General features: G+C 32.6%; 1 protein-coding gene across 1 annotated transcript; it reads right to left on the bottom strand.

Annotated features, from left to right (window-relative positions):
• Positions 1 to 18152: 18152 nt before the first annotated feature.
• LOC111691614 lies at positions 18153 to 20723 on the bottom strand. Its single transcript, XM_023454722.1, has 2 exons — positions 20360 to 20723; positions 18153 to 19415 (listed from the first exon to the last, which is right to left on the bottom strand). The coding sequence occupies exons 1-2, from the start codon at positions 20719 to 20721 to the stop codon at positions 18527 to 18529; spliced, it is 1251 nt and encodes a 416-aa protein (XP_023310490.1). The 5' UTR covers positions 20722 to 20723; the 3' UTR covers positions 18153 to 18526.
• Positions 20724 to 21328: the final 605 nt, after the last annotated feature.

Raw genomic sequence — 21328 nt, 5'->3', positions numbered from 1 at the left:
TGGGCCTGTTGTACTTCCTCCCATTAGGAGATCAATCCACCTGAGCCGCTAACCAACGTATTACAACTTACGGTTGTAGATGTTGTACTTTCTGTACCTACATGCTACGGATATAGGCCTTGCTGGTGGAGGATTTTTATTACTCGTTTTTATGGAATGCGCAATTGAGTAGCAATTCTTTGTGAGCTGGTAGTCGCATCATCTTCCACTAGACCCAGAATATTTTCTACTTCTTCTAGACCTTGTCGATGAACTTGTTCAGATGTTATACTAGCACTGTGAAGCTTTTTGGTTTCGCCAGTTTGTTGAAAACCCTAATAAATACAATTTTTACGGAACATCTGTGTTGCCGATATTCTTCAACAGCAGCAAACAAATACCATTTTTGCATACTCTAAATTGGAATAAGTTCTTGATCGTACCAACGTGTAACCCAATATTAAACTATTGCAACATACAATGACTTTTACAAATTTTCTACTTTTGAACTACATTTCATACTCTGATTTTTTAAATTTGTAATTACTTGGAACCAAATGAAAATGGCATAAGAACATTTTAGTTTTTTCTTATTAATTTGACGTCTTGGAGTTTGGTGCGGTTCTCCCGGCTCGCCCTGCGCCTCAAAGTATATCCATATCCTCCCTTATTTTTATCTGTATTACTCGCGACACATTTGTATTATGAAATACCTATATAACCCTAACTTGGATGGAATTAAACTGAATTAATCTAAAGTGCACTCATGTTATTCTCTTTATTAGAGCAGTGCTGCTGGACGCTAAGTAATTCTCTACGCTTGATGAGGCAAACTTAATCATATCCGTACAAGTTTTATCAACTTTGATACAAACAGCAACTTACCCATCCTGCTTAAGCTGACTACATTCAGATTCCTTGGAGGAGTCAGAAGTTTCCGCCTTACAGAGCACCTAAATGCATCATGCAAATTTCACAGGTCAGAGATTTTGTTGTACAAATCAAAACAGTAGCTCAGAATATTCTCGTATTTGGTCGAGCATACAAAATCGTTGCCGTCGGTTTTGATTGAAATTATGTTCAATTTAATTTGTTGATATCGTTTATTCTTTAAGATTTGTATGTATATCTCGACCCAACCGAAAGTTGGTTAATCGCACTGAAAAAAATGTCTAGTTTTCAAAACTTAATACAAATCCAAGATACTGAAGTGAGTTGTTATTTAATAGATATATGTATTTTTTCAGTATATGCCAAGTTTATTTAAAATATAAATAAAAGCCAAATTTAATCATTCTTTATGCAAAATAATAAAAAATTTGTAACTAACTTTAATTTGTAACTTGTCAAAGTTGTAATATAGTTTCTTGTTCTTATTAAAAAAAACTGACTGTGAGAATAAGAATTAACAGTAATGATCCAATAAAAATGTACGAGAGCATTCTGAAAAGTAATGCCTCCGAATTTTTTATTCCGTTCTCAATTGTTTTGAGGTATTACACGTTATGCATATTACTCGGTCGACTTTCCCGCTTCTCTGACGCAAGTTGCAACCCTCTGTCGCTAGAGGGCTCTGAACTATAGCATGTAACGTAACTATGTCGGTGCGTCAGAAACAAGCGTGCTGTAATCGTGTTTGTAACCGCAGAAAACGCGTCTCCAATTGAAATCCATAGAATAAAAGCTGTGTACGGTGATGATTGTATCGACATCAGTATTGTTCGAAACAGAGATTGAACATCTGCCAAGAATTTTTTTGCGTTTTGAACATGAAGGTGATGGATTCTTTAATAACATTGTGAAAGGTAATCACCATTTTAACTCCGAAAATAAGAGAGCATCAATGGAGATCCGCCATAAAAGATCATCGACGCCAAAAAAGTTCAAAACCATGCCATCGGCAGGCGAAGTCATGCTCTCAGTATTTTGAGATGTTCAAGGTGTGGGGCATTTGAAATTCATGCCAAAAAGCGCCACCATAAACTCTGCAAGGTATTGCATTAAAAGCACGAATTCGAAGAACATGAATATGCCAGACCCCACACGAGAGGTGCGACATCTGCAACATCCGACGCCTTGGGTTCGCTATCATCAATCATCCTCCATACAATCCCGACTTAACCTTATCTGATTTTCATCTGTTTCCAAAACTTAAAGAACACCTTCCAGGAGTTCACTTTGAGTGTGATGAAGCGGTGCAAGTAGAGGTGAGGTTGTGGTTGCGTCAATAAGGTCAAACATTCTACATTAACGGTATCAACAAACTGGTCTTTCGTTGGGAGAAATGTGTCGTCGCCAGGGTGACCATATTGAGAAATAAATATGTAGACATGAATACTAAAGATGTAGAATGTTAACAAAGTTTGTTTTATTTAAAAAGCTTTATTTAGGAGTTTTCACATAAAAAATGCGAAGGCATTACTTTTCAGAACCCCCTCGTATTAACTATTACAGATACAAAAATTTTACAAGAGGTAAAAAATATGAAAAATAAGCTGATTTTTTCAAGGGAGAGGGGGCTAATTTTTCATAGTTCTCTTAATTCTATTAATTCGTTTACTATTCATAAAGTGACATGTATATGGAAATATTAACGTACCAAACAATACAATTTTACAATGCATTTGAAAGCTATTTGAAAAAAAAAAACATTTTTTTACTAGCACCTTACGATAGAGGTTGAATCTGCTTATTTTAATCGCAGGAAACTGTGGTAGCTGAATGTACAAGGAATATTGCGACACCCTGTAGGACTGTCATTGAGAATACAATAGCTTTTTTCTCATTGCATTAATCACAACTTTGTGTTAAATGTTTGTATTCAAATCCGATATAAATAATTGCTAAAAAATTCTTCAAATAACAAATATTTTATGAAAAAAAACTAAATAATGGAACAGTTAATTAATATATACTTCATTTATTCTTGATATGCGGATAAGCCAGTTAAGATTATTGCAAATTCCAAATTATGTCTAAAGATTTTTATAAAGTATTAAATAATTTCAAATAGACCAGGTTTCAGGTAAGAAGGTAAGAAAAGATTTGAATTATTTTTAAATCTGTAAAAATATATGATTCCACTTCAACAATTTATTGTTATGATTTGTTCTCATGAAGCTTAAAACGTATAAAAAAAAGGGACCAACATATAAAAACATAGATAAATAGAAATATTTAATTGTAATATAGAAAAAACTGACATAAAAGGGGGTGTAGATCACAGTAAAGGTTAAAATGAAGAATATTTTTGTATGTAAAATAAGTTTGTAGTAGTATAAGTTTGAAAATCGTTCTATGAAACGTCTCAACTGTCAAAATTATTATCAAAACTGAATTTATATATTAAATAGTGGACAAAATGCACTGATGCTTCATAAAAAAATTAAAAAGAAGAACCATTTAGTAACGTCAGATATCATATAAATATACAGGCATAAGCAAATTTGGAATAATTTCAGAATTTTGACAAGTTATCGACGGATGGTAAAGGAATTTCTCACATAAAGGAGTAATATGCAATAAATCGTGTATAAAATTAAAATATAGCATACCTAAAGTCAATATTTATGAGTGGAATTAAACCTGAGCCATTCTTAAGAGTTTCATGTAGCGTTTCAAAATGACAGATCTATGTTATCGCTAGAACTTCTAAATTTCTAGTTTTAAAAGTGTTGTAGAACTGCAAAATAGTTTGTGCAGAGTATAAAAGACCTTCCTAATATAAAAACTGTATTGAGATTCCAACCCAAGTTCAAATTTCTATGTAAACTTTAAAAGTTCTCGATGAACCTAAAACTTTTCAATTGTTAGGTTTCAAAAAAACATTAAAGATCTGTTAGAAAAGTGAAAAAGGGGAAATATTAAAGACAATTAATGGACATACAATCAGGAAATTTTAAAATGTATAGCTGAATTTAACTAGAATTTTCAAAATTAAGTAAAATCTTGTTAGAGTTTGAAAGTTTACTTAGAAAGTATAATATTGATATCAAAATGCAGAAAAATCTAAAGAATATGTAAAGATCATGCAGAATCAGTATTTTGAAAATAAAATTCTCAAAAGTTAAATTTGACATTTCCATGGTAACACTTTATTTGTTTTCAGTTCAATAAAAGCAAAAATCGATCTCAAAGTAGCTAGTCTCTCATAAATTTCCAAAGCAGCAACATCGTTAGTTTAATACCTAAAATAACAGTTGAATATCCAGCCATCTGAAACGTGAAACGTCAGTCACAGCAAATAATATAAAACGTCAGAATCACACAGTGTCCATACATGGTTGAAATTCCGAAAAGTTTGTAATCATTATTACTTCCAGTGAACATAAAGTTCAACAATAATATCTGAACAGGTTAAAAAGTAGTGAAATAAATAAAGTGGAAAAATCAAAAAGTGTAGTGCAGTGGCGGCTGGTAACATCATAGTGGATTTCAGTCAGAACGAGCTTCTGGACGTCAACGCGGAATTATCTACGACCTATATCAGCGAATGGACCCATCGCATTTCCAGAGTTGAAGAAGAAACTAGCATAACGACCAAAGGCATTGTGAATTGCATACAGATAAAATTTGTCCAAATTACACTTTCAAACATTAAATTTAAATAGTAAATACATAAATTTAAAAATGTAAATATGCATATGACGAAAAACCAAATTTTCATTTTATCAAATCTTCACATGTCGACAGTATAAGATCAAATCATAACATTGAGACTTTAGATTAAGAGAGGGAATTCTATGTAATTGTTTTATTTAGTCTAAGTTTAAAATTTTGTCAATTGTAACATTACAGTTACATATAAAAATTGTAATAGAGGTATATCTAGACTTGTAAAATTATAAAAACATCTTTCATTTTAAATTACTTTAAACAAATTAAACAAAATAAAATTACAGGAAACCACACCATGAAGTTGGGTCAGCTCTACTCTCAGTAAAAACAAATTCAAACTCAAATTTAAATATTAATATAAATTAATCAAATGGCGCCCAACTAAAAATTAACAATAATTAAAACATTAAAACATCAAAAATAAAAAGTCACTAACATAACATGACATAATATTTAAAATACAATATAATATACAGGGTGGTCCGAATTTTATGCAGGAAACTTCGAGGGTAGATAGATCTCTTTAAAATAATATGTGTTTGCCTTATAAACATAGGTCTGGAACGGCCCCCTTTTAGAGATACAGGGTGTTGAGGTTTTAAAAAAAATTGATTTTTTGTTTATATAGCACACTACCTCACAGGTGGTGTAGAAGGGAGTGTAAATAATTTTGTTGACGTGCTTACAAATTGCACTTACTTTTAAACATAAACAAATATTCTTGTAATATTATCATTAGAAGTGTCTGCCACAAGGGGATTGTATTAGTATGAATAACTTGAGAACGGCGAATCTTAGGGAAAAAATTAAAGTCACCTTTTTTACGTATTTTGTGCATTAAAATATAAATCAGTTACAATGACATGTAAAAAATGCAGTGGCGTAAGTTTTTTTGTAAAAAATGGGGTGACCCCTGTCCAGTTGTACACCACTGGTTGAACCTTTAAAGCTCATATTTTAGGAAATACAAGGCCTACTATCATATATTATATGTAGCAAATTTTATTGAAATCGGTCGATGGATTCCGGAGATATAAACAAAAAAATAACTCTTTTTTAACAACTTCAACACCCTGTACCTCTAAAACGAGGCCGTTCCAGACCTATGTTTATAAGACAAACACATATTATTTTAAAGAGATCTATCTGCCCTCGAAGTTTCCTGCATAAAATTCGGACCACCCTGTATATTTTTTTACTTCAAATAAATCACCTACAAATACAAACTATTATTTATGTAATGTCAAAATGTGAAATATAAATTTTGTGAAATCTTAGTAGAATGCTACAAAACACCATCAAGCGTAGTATCTCTATTTTCTGATTTTCAATTTGCTTCCCACCAATCAACGCGACAAAAAAATAAAAAGTGGGCGAGTAACACTCAACAATTTTCGGCTGCTCTCACCTCCAGGCGAACCTTAACAATTGACATCTGCAGTGTGTAACGTCAATCCATTTAGTGCAAGGAGAGAAACATCAATCTCACCTACCCAGGTCTTATTATATTACTCCGCCCTAAGGTGAAGTCTGCACTGTATCGGTATTTTCGACCCCGAGGAGGAACGTCGGTGCGTGGCTGCGTCCCTCTCATTTATTATTTAGCTCCCCTCGAAATGGAACTGAAAGGGACATTTTTCATGGTCACACCACCGTGATACAAATCGTATTGCAAACAATAATGGTTTGGTAAATTCGAACGGAGGTGTATTCGCTTTGTGACATGGTTTAGGAACTGTACAGTCCGTGATTAAGTACATAATGTCTTTATGTATATTTAAAATACGTTAGGCTAATTTGGAAAGTACAGCGAAATTTTATAGCTCCCTCCCCTAGGAAATCCCCGTCTGATTTTGCAATTCTGCAGAGACAAAGGCTTTCGGGACGTGACTGGAAATCAAAAATGCCAGATCCGTTAGTCGATAATCCATGACTTTATTTTCGAAAACGCACAAGTGGATTAATAAAATATGCATTCAGGATTGCATTGAGTCCTCGAGACTTGTTTACGAAAGTAAATCTGATAAGGGATATTCGCTTGCATTTTTAGGTGAAATAAGATACTTCGTTTGCATTTTCAGATGAAATAAGATACGAGAAAGAAAAGAACGGACGCAGGGTGGTCCGTGATTATTTGACGTACTGAAGCGTATGGAAAACTATCAAAATTTAGTCTGGAAAATTATAAACATTAATTTATGGAGGTATGACCTTATAAATATCTAAGTATAATAACTTGAAATTTCTTAATAATTCCGAAACGAATAAAATAAAAATTTGAAACTTACAGGAACTTAATTTAGAGGTATTGGTGAAGAAATAAAATTACCAGGGGAGTAGATGTAGGGGTAGCGATGTCGTTTTTATAATTAAAAATTATAATTAGTTTTTTTAATCACCTTGCACAATTTTTCAAAATTATTGTCTGCAAATAAAACTACTTTCAAATTTTAATGGGAGATATAGACTTCGATATAATTGCAGTTTTCAATATATCTTGCACATTAGTGCACAAATTAATTAGCAAGTTTGAAATATTGGATTATAAATTATTTCAAATACTGGGTGTCACAAATTAGTAGAGCAAGCCGTTAACTACAGATTAGTTTAGCCAAAATAATGGGTTTTTCATTACGTCATTTGTAATTGGATGCCCCACTCTTGAGACAAAAAATTTTAAGATTTTAAGAACGATTTTTATATTAAAATCCAGTTATGCCTAGTGTCCTTAAAAAAGAACACTCGTTACAGGTTCCTTTAGCTTCCCCCAAAATGAAATTTACAATTTTGTTAATAGATGGCGCCATAATAGAATAAAGTACAAACCATATTTGACACATCATTTTAACTCGATTGTGTTTTAAGGCAGGTTTTGCATATTATACAGTGACTTTGATTATCGTTCCTGCGATAACAAGGTAGTTATTGTCAAATGGCATGACAATAATACCGTAAATGTGGTTTCAAATAATTTACCAGTAGAGCCCTTTTAAATCAGCCTCATAATGTATACCTATACAACAGCTTTATGGGAGGGGTGGATCGCTGCGATCAAAATATTAGTTTGTATCGCACTTCCATTCGTGGAAAAAAGTGGTATTTTTGCTTGATTGATTACTGTCTTGATGTTGCGGAACAAAATGCATGGCAGCTCCATCGAAATTAAACAGCTCGTGGATCTAGAAAATTAGACCACCTAACATTTCGCAGACAGGTTGCCCTAAGCCTACTATCATCTAACAAAAGCAGGAAAAGAGGAAGACCTTCATCTTTAGAAAATGTCGAAACACGCTTTGACAATCAAGAACTTTTTTTGGTTAGACAGGACAAGCAAACGCGATGTCGAAGTTGCCATAAAAAAGTCCAAAAAAAATGTATGAAATGCAATGTGGTTTTGCATATGGAATGCATTCAAAATTTCCATGTAAACAATTAATTACCAAAAAAATGTTTTTATGTTGTAATTATATTGAATAAACAGTTTTCGTAAATTATCTAGTTTTTATAAATATGCTATGATTTTATGGGTATTTGCCTACTGTCCTTTTTTAAGGACACATTCAAAAATCGATTATATCACAAAAAATATTTTTTTTCTGTCATTTATTAATTCATTTTATTATAACATTTCTTTAATAAATATGCAGTTTTCACCAAAAACTTAGAGAAAAAATATTTCAGGCATATCTGGGTTTTAATAACTCCGTTGTTTTCTGAGATACTGAGTTGAAATTTTGCAAACGTTTGTAAGATTACCTACAAATTTAAAAAAATTTGTTAAAAAGTTAAATCGGCGGAATAGGGTGGTGGTATATATCAGCCCAGACTGATCTCTCCTATTCAAGCCTCGACTTGTATTGTATTTTAGATAAGCGGTTATTTTTCTAATTTTTCTCACCTCTATATTTTTTATTTACGACTTAACTTTCGAAATTACAGCAATCTAGTTTGTATTAGAGTGTGCTTAGAATTTGAAATTCTTAAAAGATAATGCCATTTAAAGTGCAAGTATTGAAAAAGGTCGTGTTACATATTGTCACTTTTTAGGAATTATCTAAAACAGAACAGTAATAAATGATAAGTAATTACCTTTTTACGAACGATGTAAAGAACAACTTTCTAATGTACTTTTCCACATCTTCAAGCTGTAAAAATGTTCTGTTTGTTCAGTTATAGTCAAAGATTACATAAAATACAGTAATCTGAAAAATGAGCAAACTGGGTTTTGGTGAAAGAAAATAGTAAAAAAAAGAAAATAAAAAAGTGCAATTATTTTATTAAACGGTCAAAAATGCGTATCAAATTATTTATTATCACGTGAATTTGGAGTCTTCTGTAGTAAAAATATTTAAAAAAGTGTCAATGAAACAAATGTCATACATCTCTATAGTGCTTGAAGATAAAAAAACAAAAATTAAACTGTAAAAACATATTTCAAAAAGAAACTGTAATTTCTCACGAAAACAGATTATTCTGTGTATTGTTTATTTGTCTTTTTTTAATGTGAGATTTTTGACAGGCAAACAACAGGCACAATATCCAAATAAACAGAGAAAAAATTAAAATTGTGCTGTAAACAATATAGTGGAATTTCTTCAAAAGATTAAATTTTAGAATTGATTAAAAATATATAAATATATGATATCCTGAATTAGTTGTCAAAAGATCGTTTGACGATATTATAAATTAAGAATGACATTCGTTAAGAAAGCAGCATATTCAATAACTCTCTGAAAAATGAAAGGACATTGTTCTTTTTAATATTATCAAATTCTATAATTAAGATTAACGAAATCGCATCACATAACTGTGGATTACCCAGATATCTGGAAAATATCCGCACAAATCCACGGGCAACATAATTTTTCCGATTAAGAAAACCAGTAATCCGGTAACTTAGCGACGGAAACCATAATAGGCCGCTTCTGCAAACCAGGAATATGAATTATATTCGACAGACCCTGAAAAGAAATCCTTACTAACTCGTGTTTCTTGTATGCTTTTAGATTATTCTTATATTGTGTTTTTGTCACATTGTTTCAATTATTAAATGATAACGATTGATCTCCAAAAATCTGTTTAGTAGTTTACTAAATTAAAATTTATTATCAGCACTATATTTTTCATTCGATTCATTGGCTACTTACTTAAAAAAGTCATATTTGACAACATTTGATGACTCGTGACCGCAGGCTTCATGGAACATTAACAAATACAGTTGTTTTTTTCCAGCAAGTTTCTTGAAATGTTGGAAACTACCAGAAGTATACGCTCTAATAATTTTCCGTTGAAAAATTCTTACTGCACATGGCAAATTGTTATAAGTGCATACTCCGAGCAGCTTGCAATATCGCTAGTAGCTTGCTGGAAGAAACCTAGTAATTATATCGAAAAACTAATTTTTTGGAAACTTTTATGAAATTTTGGCATTTTATAAAGGCAATTTAGATAATTAACGGGTCTTTCATTTTAAATGTAAAAATGAAAAAATGAAACCAAGTAATGTCTATTTTTAACAGTGATATTTTTAATCCAACACAATGTGCAGACCATGCGATCAAATATGGAAGACAATATCTTCCAAATGCTTTTGTTGCAAATAATTCTAATTCATTTTAGGAAATTTTCCATAACTTTTTCGCATAATTGCGAATATATATTGCTAATTACATTTCGGATATTGCGTTTCAATCGTTCTTTTTTAACAGTAGTGTACACCTCATCCTTCACACAACCCCACAAAAAGAAATCTAGTGGTGTTAAGTTACTAATTTAGGGGGCCAATTGAAGTCTCAATGATGCAAAATGGCACGTCCAACAAAATTGTTCATGGAATAAAGTTATCGTTTCACGGTTTCTAAAAAACATATACATATTCTAATATTAACCCTCACATTTTTTTAATACTGTGAGAAACAACAAGGTACTTTATGCCTACCTAGCATTAAAAATCACTTTTGAATTTTATTCTCAACGGAATATTCAGTGTATATTTCCGTCACTGAAGTAGACTATCTAATGGGGTAGAAGGTACAATTTTGCTTTTTTTTCTTCCTCTTCAAAATGAAAAATATATATATGTAAATGAATTGTATGAAAATTTGTTCATATCAAGAATAACTGTTTAAAATGGCATTTCAGTTTGTTCTACGCATAACCTATAATTGAATTTTAAATTAGTTATTATAAAAAATTTAATGGTTCTACTTCTTAAAGTCTATTTCTATGGTAACTTCACAAAATATGTATCCATATGACTTAAGTCGGAACTATCTGAATGCCACTAAAAACTGTCAAAAATCATTAAAGACGAAACATCAAGTTCAGAAGAGCAAAAAAGCAGTGGACGAAATATAGTGGCTCTGTATTTTGTATTTGTCTGCATTTTTCAGTGTGAAATGTTTTGTTAGGCAAAATTATTTTCATAAAAGTAACCCATGACTGATTCTGTTGGGACAAAGATTTATTTTACTAATTTTTCAAAACACCCAAAAGAAAAAAAACACATCATTCTCATAATTAATCTATTAATTCATTAGAAAAGAAATAAGTTTAATTTGCCACGCTTTTTGAGAACACCCTGTGCATAATCATAAGAAGATTCTAGTTAATACCTACTACTTTTCTATTTAGAATTTATTTTTCTTAGACTTAAAAATAAAAAAGTTAAGAAGAGTTGACATTTGTAAACGATTTTACAAACATTTGTAAACATTGTATAAAAGTATAACTAGAAAACAAATAATATTTGAAATACCTATCTGATGTGCCGGTTAAATTTTCCTTGAAAATCGAGTTCTAGAACGTGTCGCTTATTTTCTAACCTGAAATTTAATCAAAATTGACTCGCTCTGTATGGTGTCTACCTAAAAGCATATTTCAAAACTTTCCTAGCGAAGCAGAAAATAAAAACTCCTCATCAGTGACTTGCCGGGTGGAGCGCGCAGTGAATGTTCAGTAATCCCTCCGGAGAGTCCTCAAAAGTTCATGATTTATGAAATATTAAGTAGTGCAATTAAGCAGAATTGAAAAATCGATGCTTCCATGTGTAGGGTTGCGAAATTCTAAACGTGTTAAACTGTGAAATTTTAGAGGGATGTTTTTCAGCTTCCTCCCCTGCACACACTTTTAATAGCAGACTTTTATATGGTTCATCTGCATCCAACAATTCAGACATATTCAAATTTCACTACACTTGACAGTTAAAATGCTTCTAACGTTGCCGTTGTGGCGATATTTGCTCTGGGGAAAAATATGCACTATATGCAATACAATGCATTCATCAAGTCGCAAGTACCTAATATTCACATTTACTTGGTGTAGGTATATTTTAAAGATAACTTTTTTTAAATTGTAAATTTAGATTTGCACCTAAAATGAAATTGTTAACCATAAGAGACCTAGGTGTTATTTTCGATAGAAAATTAACTTTCTCCCCACATATAGATTACATTACATTAAAAAGTAGTAAGATGTTAGGGTTTATCATCAGAGTATCTAAGGATTTTAGAAGGTTAAATTCCTTAAAATTATTATATTTTGCTTATGTCTATAGTTTAATAAATTTTGCTTCAACCGTTTGGAACCCCAGTATGTGGTTCATAACTCCCGTCTTGAAGCTATCCAAAACAAATTTTTTAGATACCTAAATTTTAAAGTGACCGGGGTATATACTTTGCAGAATTGGGCTTTTCTGCAACAAGCATTTAAAATTGGATCTTTAGAAAATAAGGGAAATCAGAATGACGTAATATTTTTGTTTAAACTTCTGAATAATCTAATTGACTCTTCTAACTTATTAAATCTTGTAAATATTTATGTACCATCCAGAAATTTTAGAGTTAATACATTATTTCAAGGGTCATTTTATCACACTAACTCTGGACAAAATTCGCCGTTGAACAGAATGTTCGAAACATCTTCAAAGTTGTCAAAAATGAAACTAATTTAATTAATAACTTCATAACCCTTTTACCGATCGCGTTAAAATTTGGTACATTTATTTGGACCATTATTGCATATTATTTTTTAAAGCTTTAGTCAAATCGATATACTGGGTGATAATTTTCTCTGGTTACCTCTCGCTTTTAGCGGCCAAAACTTTTACTGTGGTCGTATTTTTTTAAAGCAGGCGGCAACATTGAAAAAGTCGTTTTATTTAAAAAAAATATTGTCTCTAGAGAAAAATCGCCTAGAAAAAGCTATTCTTAAGAAAAATGGCATTATTTGCATGTGTGTACGTTTCGGTTTAAAACTTTGAGTTCAGTAGGCGATGAAAACAGGATCTTGACTGTTGTGGCTATCAGGTAATGTGATTATTCTCGTGTTTCTTTAGTATTCTCATTACTCCACTCATGCAAATTATGAAAATTTACAACTCCGTTTAAATGTCTTGATGCACTGCGGACACTTCATAATTTGCATACGTAGAGTGATGAGAATTCTAAAGAAACGGGACAATAATGACATTTCCTGATAGCCACAGCAATCGACATCTTGATTTCATCGCCTACTGAACTCAAAGTTTTAAATTCGTGACACCACTATACAAACCGAAACGTACAGACCTGCAAATAATGGCATTTTTCTCAAGAATGGTTTTCTGTAGGCGATTTTCTTATAGGACACTATTTTTTTTAGATAAAGCGACCATTTCAATGTTGTTGCCCATTTTAAAAAAGTACGACCACTGTAAATGTTTTGACCGTTAAGAGGGAGATGTAACCGGAGAAAACTATCACCCAGTATATCGATTTGACTACAGCTTTAAGAAATAATATGCAATAATAGTCCAAATAAATGTACCAAATTTTAACGCGATCGGTAAAAGGGTTATGAAGTTATTAATTAAATTAGTTTTACTTTTGACAACTTTGAAGCCCTATAACTCAAAAACAAAAAGATTTGTAGTATAACAACCCTAGGTTCGATCGAAAAAAGAATACAAACGTAGTTGTGGCCAGAAATATGTGATCGTCATAAGGAATACCTACGTTGTGTGTATATATTTTTAATGGACCGGAAGGCGCTGGCTACTAACTTTTTTTGAGGGGATGTATGGCTTAATTTTATAAAACAAAAGAGAGTAAATGCACCTAACTTTATTATTTACGTACAACAGTCTCTCTTCAAATTAAACATCTGACAAATAGAAAGAACAACAAAAACATTAACAACCATTTAATATAAAATGAAAGTGCCAGACTCACCTAGAGCTCCTGTGGGGAAAGAGCATGGCAGAGAAACCCACGATCGTTGCTCTTACCACCCAAATATAAATACAAAACAACCGCTAACCAAAGGTATAAATTAAGATCATTTGCTAATGATAAATAAGAGCTGTCTCATTTAATGTATCACTAAATGTCATCTGTTACCTCATATTAGTCATACACACTTCCAAGTAAAACTGTAGAGGTTTGGTGTTAGTTAGCCGGCAGGGCCAGAAGGTACTGGAGTCCCATAATACGGGAGGCAATCCAGCTAAAGTTGATATTTCGGAAGATCCTTCTCAACACCGTAGTCCCATGCGGGAGGCAATCCAGCTTAATCCAGATTCGTTCCGCACGGGCGAAAATGTTAGTAACTTCAACAAGGTTTGTATAGACGTATGACATAAAGTGAGCACAATGAATCAAAGAACAACCTAATCCTGATAAAATAAGTTAAATGTGAAACAAAGAAGTCGTTAATGCAATATCTGGGCAGGACGATATACATATTTTAACATGTACGAAATAAAGAGCAATCTTTAATAATAATTGTAACAATTTTATATTAGAAAAATATACGCCCCTGAGTGTAAGATGATGAAGGCTAAACATATACAGAATTATTATCATGAAACATCTATATTTTACGAACAACGTAATCATGACAAAAACAAGTTAGATGTGAATCAAAGGAGTCATTATTGTAATGTCTGGGCGCCCACACAATATATATATTTTAACATGAAATAAATAATGAGCAATCGTTAATAATAATTATAACAATTTTACCTTAGAAAAATATATGCCCTTGAGCATAAAGCAATGGAAGCTAAACATACAAAGAATTATTATCATGAAACATCTATAACCATCACAATCATAAGATTACATAGAACAATTAACAACAAAGTACTTAAAGAATATTACCTGCTAACTAATAACACTTTAAACAATTAACTTTTCACTACTTTGACACACTGCCCGCCGATCGTCTTACTACCGATCTCCACACTGTTCGCACTTCAACTGCCTATCTTCAACTAACTAGGCTTCCTTCCAGAATTTCCTACCTAAGTGCCTGTTTTTTGTGCTTCCTTCTATCGACCGTTAATATTACTTTTTCATTGTTATACAACACCTATGTAACAGGTGACGTCGAAGTTGATAAGATAAGTACGGTTTTGCACAGGTTTTCATTTAACTTTTTTTCGTAGATCGTATTTATTTATCGTCGTGAATATGCAGTCAAACGTTGTCGCTGAAATTTACGGACACCCTGTATAGAAAATGTACCTAATGTATAATATAAAGTAATATAATATAAAAATATAATATAAATCTTTAAAAATATGTATAAAACGTTTTATTCAAATGACAAAAGATTATAGGTACATGCAAAGGATGTTTTATATATTATAACGGTTATATAAAATATTATGTTAAAATAAAAAAGAATTACAGTCGCAGAAAACGTCAGTATCTGCAGTTTCACTGTGAAGTTTACTATCACTTATGTCACTGCCATCTTGTAGACTAAATACAAAATTGTCCATAACAATTTTTACTGAAGGCCAGGGAGATTTCTTCAATTTTTTGGCATCGAGATTTTCATTCTTCTACTGAAAATGTTGAAAAATACTAATCGCAAATGAGACCATTTGTGGATTAAAGTAAACACTCTTGTCTGCCACATACTGCTTCATAACAGCCCAAATTAAATCGATGAGGTTTGAATCTGTAGTTTTGGAAACTTTAATACGGTCCTGAGTGCTCAATCCTATTCATTCGAACGTAGATTTGCAAACACACTTCTGGAGCATTTCCATTGTGTTCAGTGCACACTTGTGAGTGGAACTATCTCAGATGCAAACTTATTTATATCGGTTTAGATATGATTGACATCGTACATAGCTATAGTAAAATTTCATTGATATTGCCTTTTGTTAATAAATTTAGTGAAATAAAAACCATTTTTTTTAAACACTTCAAAAAATACATTAAGACACATTTTAATGACCATTTTTTAACTTATTTGTCTACTAGGTACTGTCAGCTTCCAAAATTAGTGTTATCTCTTGATCACCTTTGTTTAAATGATACACATATATCTAAAATTAGACTAGTCAGTGTATGTTGATGAAATTTATGGAAAAGACGATCAATCCAATGGCCAACATGTGTACCAATCGCCGATTCAATTGACCATGAAATTGTTGCTCCAACTGCAATTTTTTGCAGCTAATTGTTTAATTTTTTAATTACTAAACGTTAATTTTAGAAGTTAATGTTTTAGATATATGTTCTAATTGCCCCAATGAAACTTATCGAAAAAGAAAATTTTCAAAAAGTTGAAGTTTAGTAGCCCTTTAAAACTAACAAAGTAGGACGTGCAAAAGAGCGTTATAAACAAATTGTCCCAGGGTCAGGCAAAAACTGCTCGAGAATTCCTTCATTATGCATTAAATAGAGGGTAATTAAAAAAAGAGAAATCACCTACGCCTCTTTGTTCCCAAGATAACATTTTTTATAATATTAATTGTTAATTAACTATTTGCTTGAACGCCGTCCTCGGTCGCGCGCGAGATTTTTGTACCGTATTTGAAACGTTCAAATCAAAAATGTCGCGCGCAACCGAGAGCGACGGTCACGCGCATGCCCACTTTTACTGCTGCTAGCACATTTGTAACATGAACTATCTGAAAATAAAAGTTTAATCCTTTGTTTAATTGTCTCTAAAATCCCGATACAATACATCCAATTAACAATTAACGTTATAAGAAAACTGTCTTGGAAACAAAGTGGCGTAGGTGATTTCTTTAAAATTACAGTAAAAATAAGCTCTATTTGATGCAAAAAGAGCGAATTCCCGAACGGCTTTTGCCTTACACTGGGACAATTTGTTTATAACGCTATTTTGCACGTCCTACTTTGTAATTATAAAGGGCTACTTAATTTGAACTCTTTGAAATTTTTCTTTTTCGATACGTTATTTAGATGTTCTAAAATTAACGTTTAGTAATTAAACAAATATTTGCAAAAAAAAACGAAGGAAATTACTTAAATATTCTTTGGATTAACCATATTTTCCATAAATTTCATCAACATCCATTGCTTTTTTCATTAATAATGTGCAATAATGGTCCATGCCTTAGTGTACAAGAAAAAAATAGAATTCAAAAAGTTCAAAATTCATGTTGTCGACTTGTACATGGATTAAGAAAATTTGATCATATTTCTCACAAAATTGTAGAAATCAAGTGGCTCAACATGGAGAATCGTCGACGTCACCATCTTGGCAATCTTGTGCATACAATTTTAACCATTCCTTATTATTAATTAAAAACTAAATTTGTTAAGCGTTCTAATGTTCATTCGAGAAATACCTTTACAATGCCACATCATCGTAGTGCCCTATTTAAAAGATTTTTACTTATAATTCTATCACTTTATACAATTCTCTTCCTGATAATTTTAAAATTTTTAATATTAACAAATTCAAGTATAAAGTTTATAGTTGAGAATTTTTATTTTAAACTTTTGATTATTGTTAGGTAATTGTATTTTATTTCCATTGTGTTATTGATTCTTTTCTGAGTGATTGTCTGTTGTTTTATGTATTTTGAAATTACATGCTATCGCATACATATGGTTGAGTGTGAATAGCTTTTGCTAGACTTCGTCATGAGTTTGCGAACTTTTGCCTTAATTTTTTTCAATTTCTATATTTTTATATTTGCATTAACTGCTTCTAATAAAGACGATTTACTATTATTATTATTATTATTATTATTATTATTATTATTATTAAGTTTAGATTTATCTTTGCAGCTTGGTTGATTTCTTTGTGTTCCCAAGAATTTTCTTTTTGTTCTTTTCTTATAAAATATTTATCTGTGGTGATAAATGAAATTTAAGTCAATCTATAATTTGCATTTTGGGTCTGTCGGTGGTCGAGCGGTTTTAAACGTCAGTACTTGAATCGATGAATGCCACTGTCGCGGGTTCGATCCCTTGGTTGTATCACCATAGATTAGCTACATTCGTAGCAGGTATGGTAGGGTGGAAGAACATGTGAGAGATTCATACCGGTCGGTGTTTGACCACTCCCCAAATTAATGAGATATTCCAGGTTTCCCTTATTCCTGCACTGAATTTTGATTAAGGTTTACCAATGTAAGTCGTTCCTGGGCGCACATGTGGCCTACTGAATAATAGTGTGCCAGTTCCCGCATAAGTCTCCGACTTCTGTACTAGTCCTTGTAATTAGAATGAGGGGTAGCGGAATTATTAATATTTGTATTTTCGTTGAGAATGAAAACAAATTGTTTCTACAATAATATTTTTTATTAAATTAATCTTATGATGAATACATTATTGCACGAAAATATTTTTACAAAATATACAAAACGAAATTTTTACATGTAAGTGACTATTACAGTATAACAATATAAATAATGAATCAGTACAAAATATCACTAAATCTAACTATACAAACTAAGAGTAGATCCAACTCTTCGATGATTCGTAAAAAAATGATTTATGTTTATATACAATACATGATTGAAAGGTCACTACCTATTTACGATGTAAATGCAGTTCGCGTTTATCAAACATCACTTATCCAAGTGTTCCATATCACTATAATTCACTAGAATTTAGTCCGGGTTACTCAAGCTGCACTAGTCCGTTAATAAATAAATATAATTTCTACCTACGCTTCAACCTACGTACGGATATCCTGCGGGGAACGGTTGAGGATAGTATCCAGGAAAGGCGGCAGCAGTCGGCGCTACAGGTACAGAAGCAGTCACGTATGACGTCAGAACAGTGGGCACTACTGTCGTGGAGAAGACAGTAGTTTGAGCTGTCTTGGCTCCAAAGGTTAATTTGAGCACCTTGCTGTTTGTTTGAGTAATCACAGTGCTCTGGGTAACTGGTGACGACGTTACAGCAAATTGTGGTTGAGCTTGGGGTAGGAATGGATTCAGCTGTGGTATCTGTGGTATCTGCGGTATCTGTGGCAACTGTGGGATCTGTGGCACAAGAGGAGGAATGGGTAGGGCAGGAGCAATGGTACTTGTACCAAACTCGAAGTCTGTCTTGGTGAACGTGCCTTTGATTTTGGAAATGGTACTGAGGATTGTATTTTGGCCTTGGGTAACAGGTAGGACGTGTGTTTCGTACACTGTCTCTACTTTAAGTACTGGTTTTGAGGTGGTGATTACTTGGCCTTGGGCTGCTGCAGGGTTTAACAGTCTCAGCAAAGCTAACTGCTGAAGCTGATCTGGATTTAAGGCTGGAGTAACCAGTTCGTTCGCTGTAGGTTTTTGTGGAGCGTGCGCCTTCTTCAGACGTAAGTGACCCTCAAGTTTGGACTTATCTACGTCCGACAAGTCAAAGTCGGAACCGATATTTGCCAGGTCTAGGTCTTGGAAGGCTACTTTCTTTAACTGGCCGTCTTCCTGGTCGTTCTGGTCGCCGAATTCAAGTTCCAAGTGGAGTTCAGATCCGGCTTCGTCTAAGTGGCTGTTGAATTCGTTCAGGGTCTTGCTGGGTATGAAGTTATATGCGTCCATGGGTGGTAGTGTCTTACTGGCTGTCACCACTCTGAAAAGAAGAAAAATATTAAGAGTACAATAATCTTCAATACATAAAAGCTCTGCTTTAGAAGATACGAAATTTGATTAAAAACATAAATCATCAATATTTAGCACATCAGCAACATTATGACATACTCTGATTTTGGGTTCTATCTTGAAAGATATTAAAACGTATAAAATTCTGAAACAAACTAAAGGTCAATTTCGACATTCGCCATAATGCTGTGATAATATCTATCCAAACACTACCTAAAACCGATGTAAAATTGTGGTAAGTCCTTTTTACAAAGAACTACCAGTGCTTCGGGTAGCTCCAAATACGTTTCTTTTGATGTCTTGGAAACTTTCCTAGACTAAAATAGTGTGTGAGGAAACACTGGATTAAATATTTCGTATAATTTTTTTTTGAATTTCCTGTCAAATTACAGGACGTAGAAAAAAATTAAGGAAGTTAATATTTTTGGTAGAGTAGTAGTTTTTATTTGAACTTCCTTTATTTACATTATCTTTCAGAGTACCCTATACGAAGAACTACACGGAAGTAGCAGAGGATGAAATGGTCCCTTTAGATAAATAATAAGTTTGTAGGTAATATTCCAAAATCTTTTCTGTGTTAAATTTAATTGAAATATCTTGGAAAAATAATTTCACTGCAATAGTTATTAGAAAAATAAAAAAACCTTGAAGGATACTTTTTTAGGAAAGAATCTTGTTACTGAAATATATTAGGTTTGCTCATTTATTTTAGTTTAATAAAACTTCTATTAAATCATTTACACCCAATTATCACACTGTATACTTTCTACAGTATCAAACCCGTAAACTTGAAATTCTTTAGGCCCTTTTTTCGCTCGTCCTTATTCCGTGTAGAGTACAAGTAAATACGGAACGAGGTACGAGTTGGCGCTTATTAGAGGCGAAATAATACCAAGCTCTCATTATCCGACTTACCTCGTTACTATGTACGTTTGCACTAAAGTTGAACTAGTGGTGTCGTTCCCGTTGCGAACGACAGGCAAAATGTGTGTCTTCAGCATTGTCTGAGTCGTGCTGAACGTCTCTGTGAGCGTCTCCAGAGGTGGGGTTTCCATGTCTGATGCGAGATAAATAGGAGGCAGGGTCGCGATGCTCGAATCCAAGTAATTGTTATCCTTCGCGTAATTGCTGGAAGTGGCGAGGATGTTTTCTGTGAGGGGCTCCGTTCTCTTCGTCGAAGTGGGCTCTGGGGTCTCGAAGCTCTTCTCGAATGTCGAGGTCACCGTTATGTATCGGGTGTTTTTCATGCTGCCAACCTGTAACACAAAATCATACATTGTGGTGCAATTAATATGCATTATGTAGCTATTTATGTATCTTTAACCAGGAATACAGCTTGACCAAATTCATCTGGTTCGAGAATTTCAGATGCGCAATGGCAACATTGCCAGACTAGCACCGGAACTTATTCTCTGTCAGAACGCCGAATTATCAAAATTGGTGCAGTCCGAGAAAAAGTCGTATAAGCTATGGAATTCAAATCACTAATGTCAAGTGCANGTACTGATTGATCGATGGACGATGCTTAATATTTAATAATTAAGTGAATAATGAATTCAATAAAACACAAAATCAGTTGGCTGCACAAATTTTTTGACAATGTAACCTAACCTTCTTTTAGTATTTCTAGTATTAGATTATACCAACTTAAATCATAAGGTTGAATCTTGGGTCGCATAAAAACATTTCCAAAGTTTTTAATAAATAACACAGGGTCGGCCTTCATTTTCGTTGAATAAATGGACTTTAATTTACAAAAAAAAAACGCGAAGATAGCACTTTTTCGTATAAGACTTTTCTATTACAAATATCATCAGGAAGCTGTAGTTTAATTTTTATAGATTATACACGCCACACCCTGTATAATATAAAACTTTATAAATA

This window comes from Anoplophora glabripennis, unplaced genomic scaffold, assembly GCF_000390285.2.
Source record: "Anoplophora glabripennis isolate ALB-LARVAE unplaced genomic scaffold, Agla_2.0 scaffold331, whole genome shotgun sequence".
Taxonomy (NCBI): domain Eukaryota; kingdom Metazoa; phylum Arthropoda; class Insecta; order Coleoptera; family Cerambycidae; genus Anoplophora; species Anoplophora glabripennis.
Note: the sequence above shows the minus strand (reverse complement) of the source record. Positions and strands in the feature narration are given on the sequence as shown.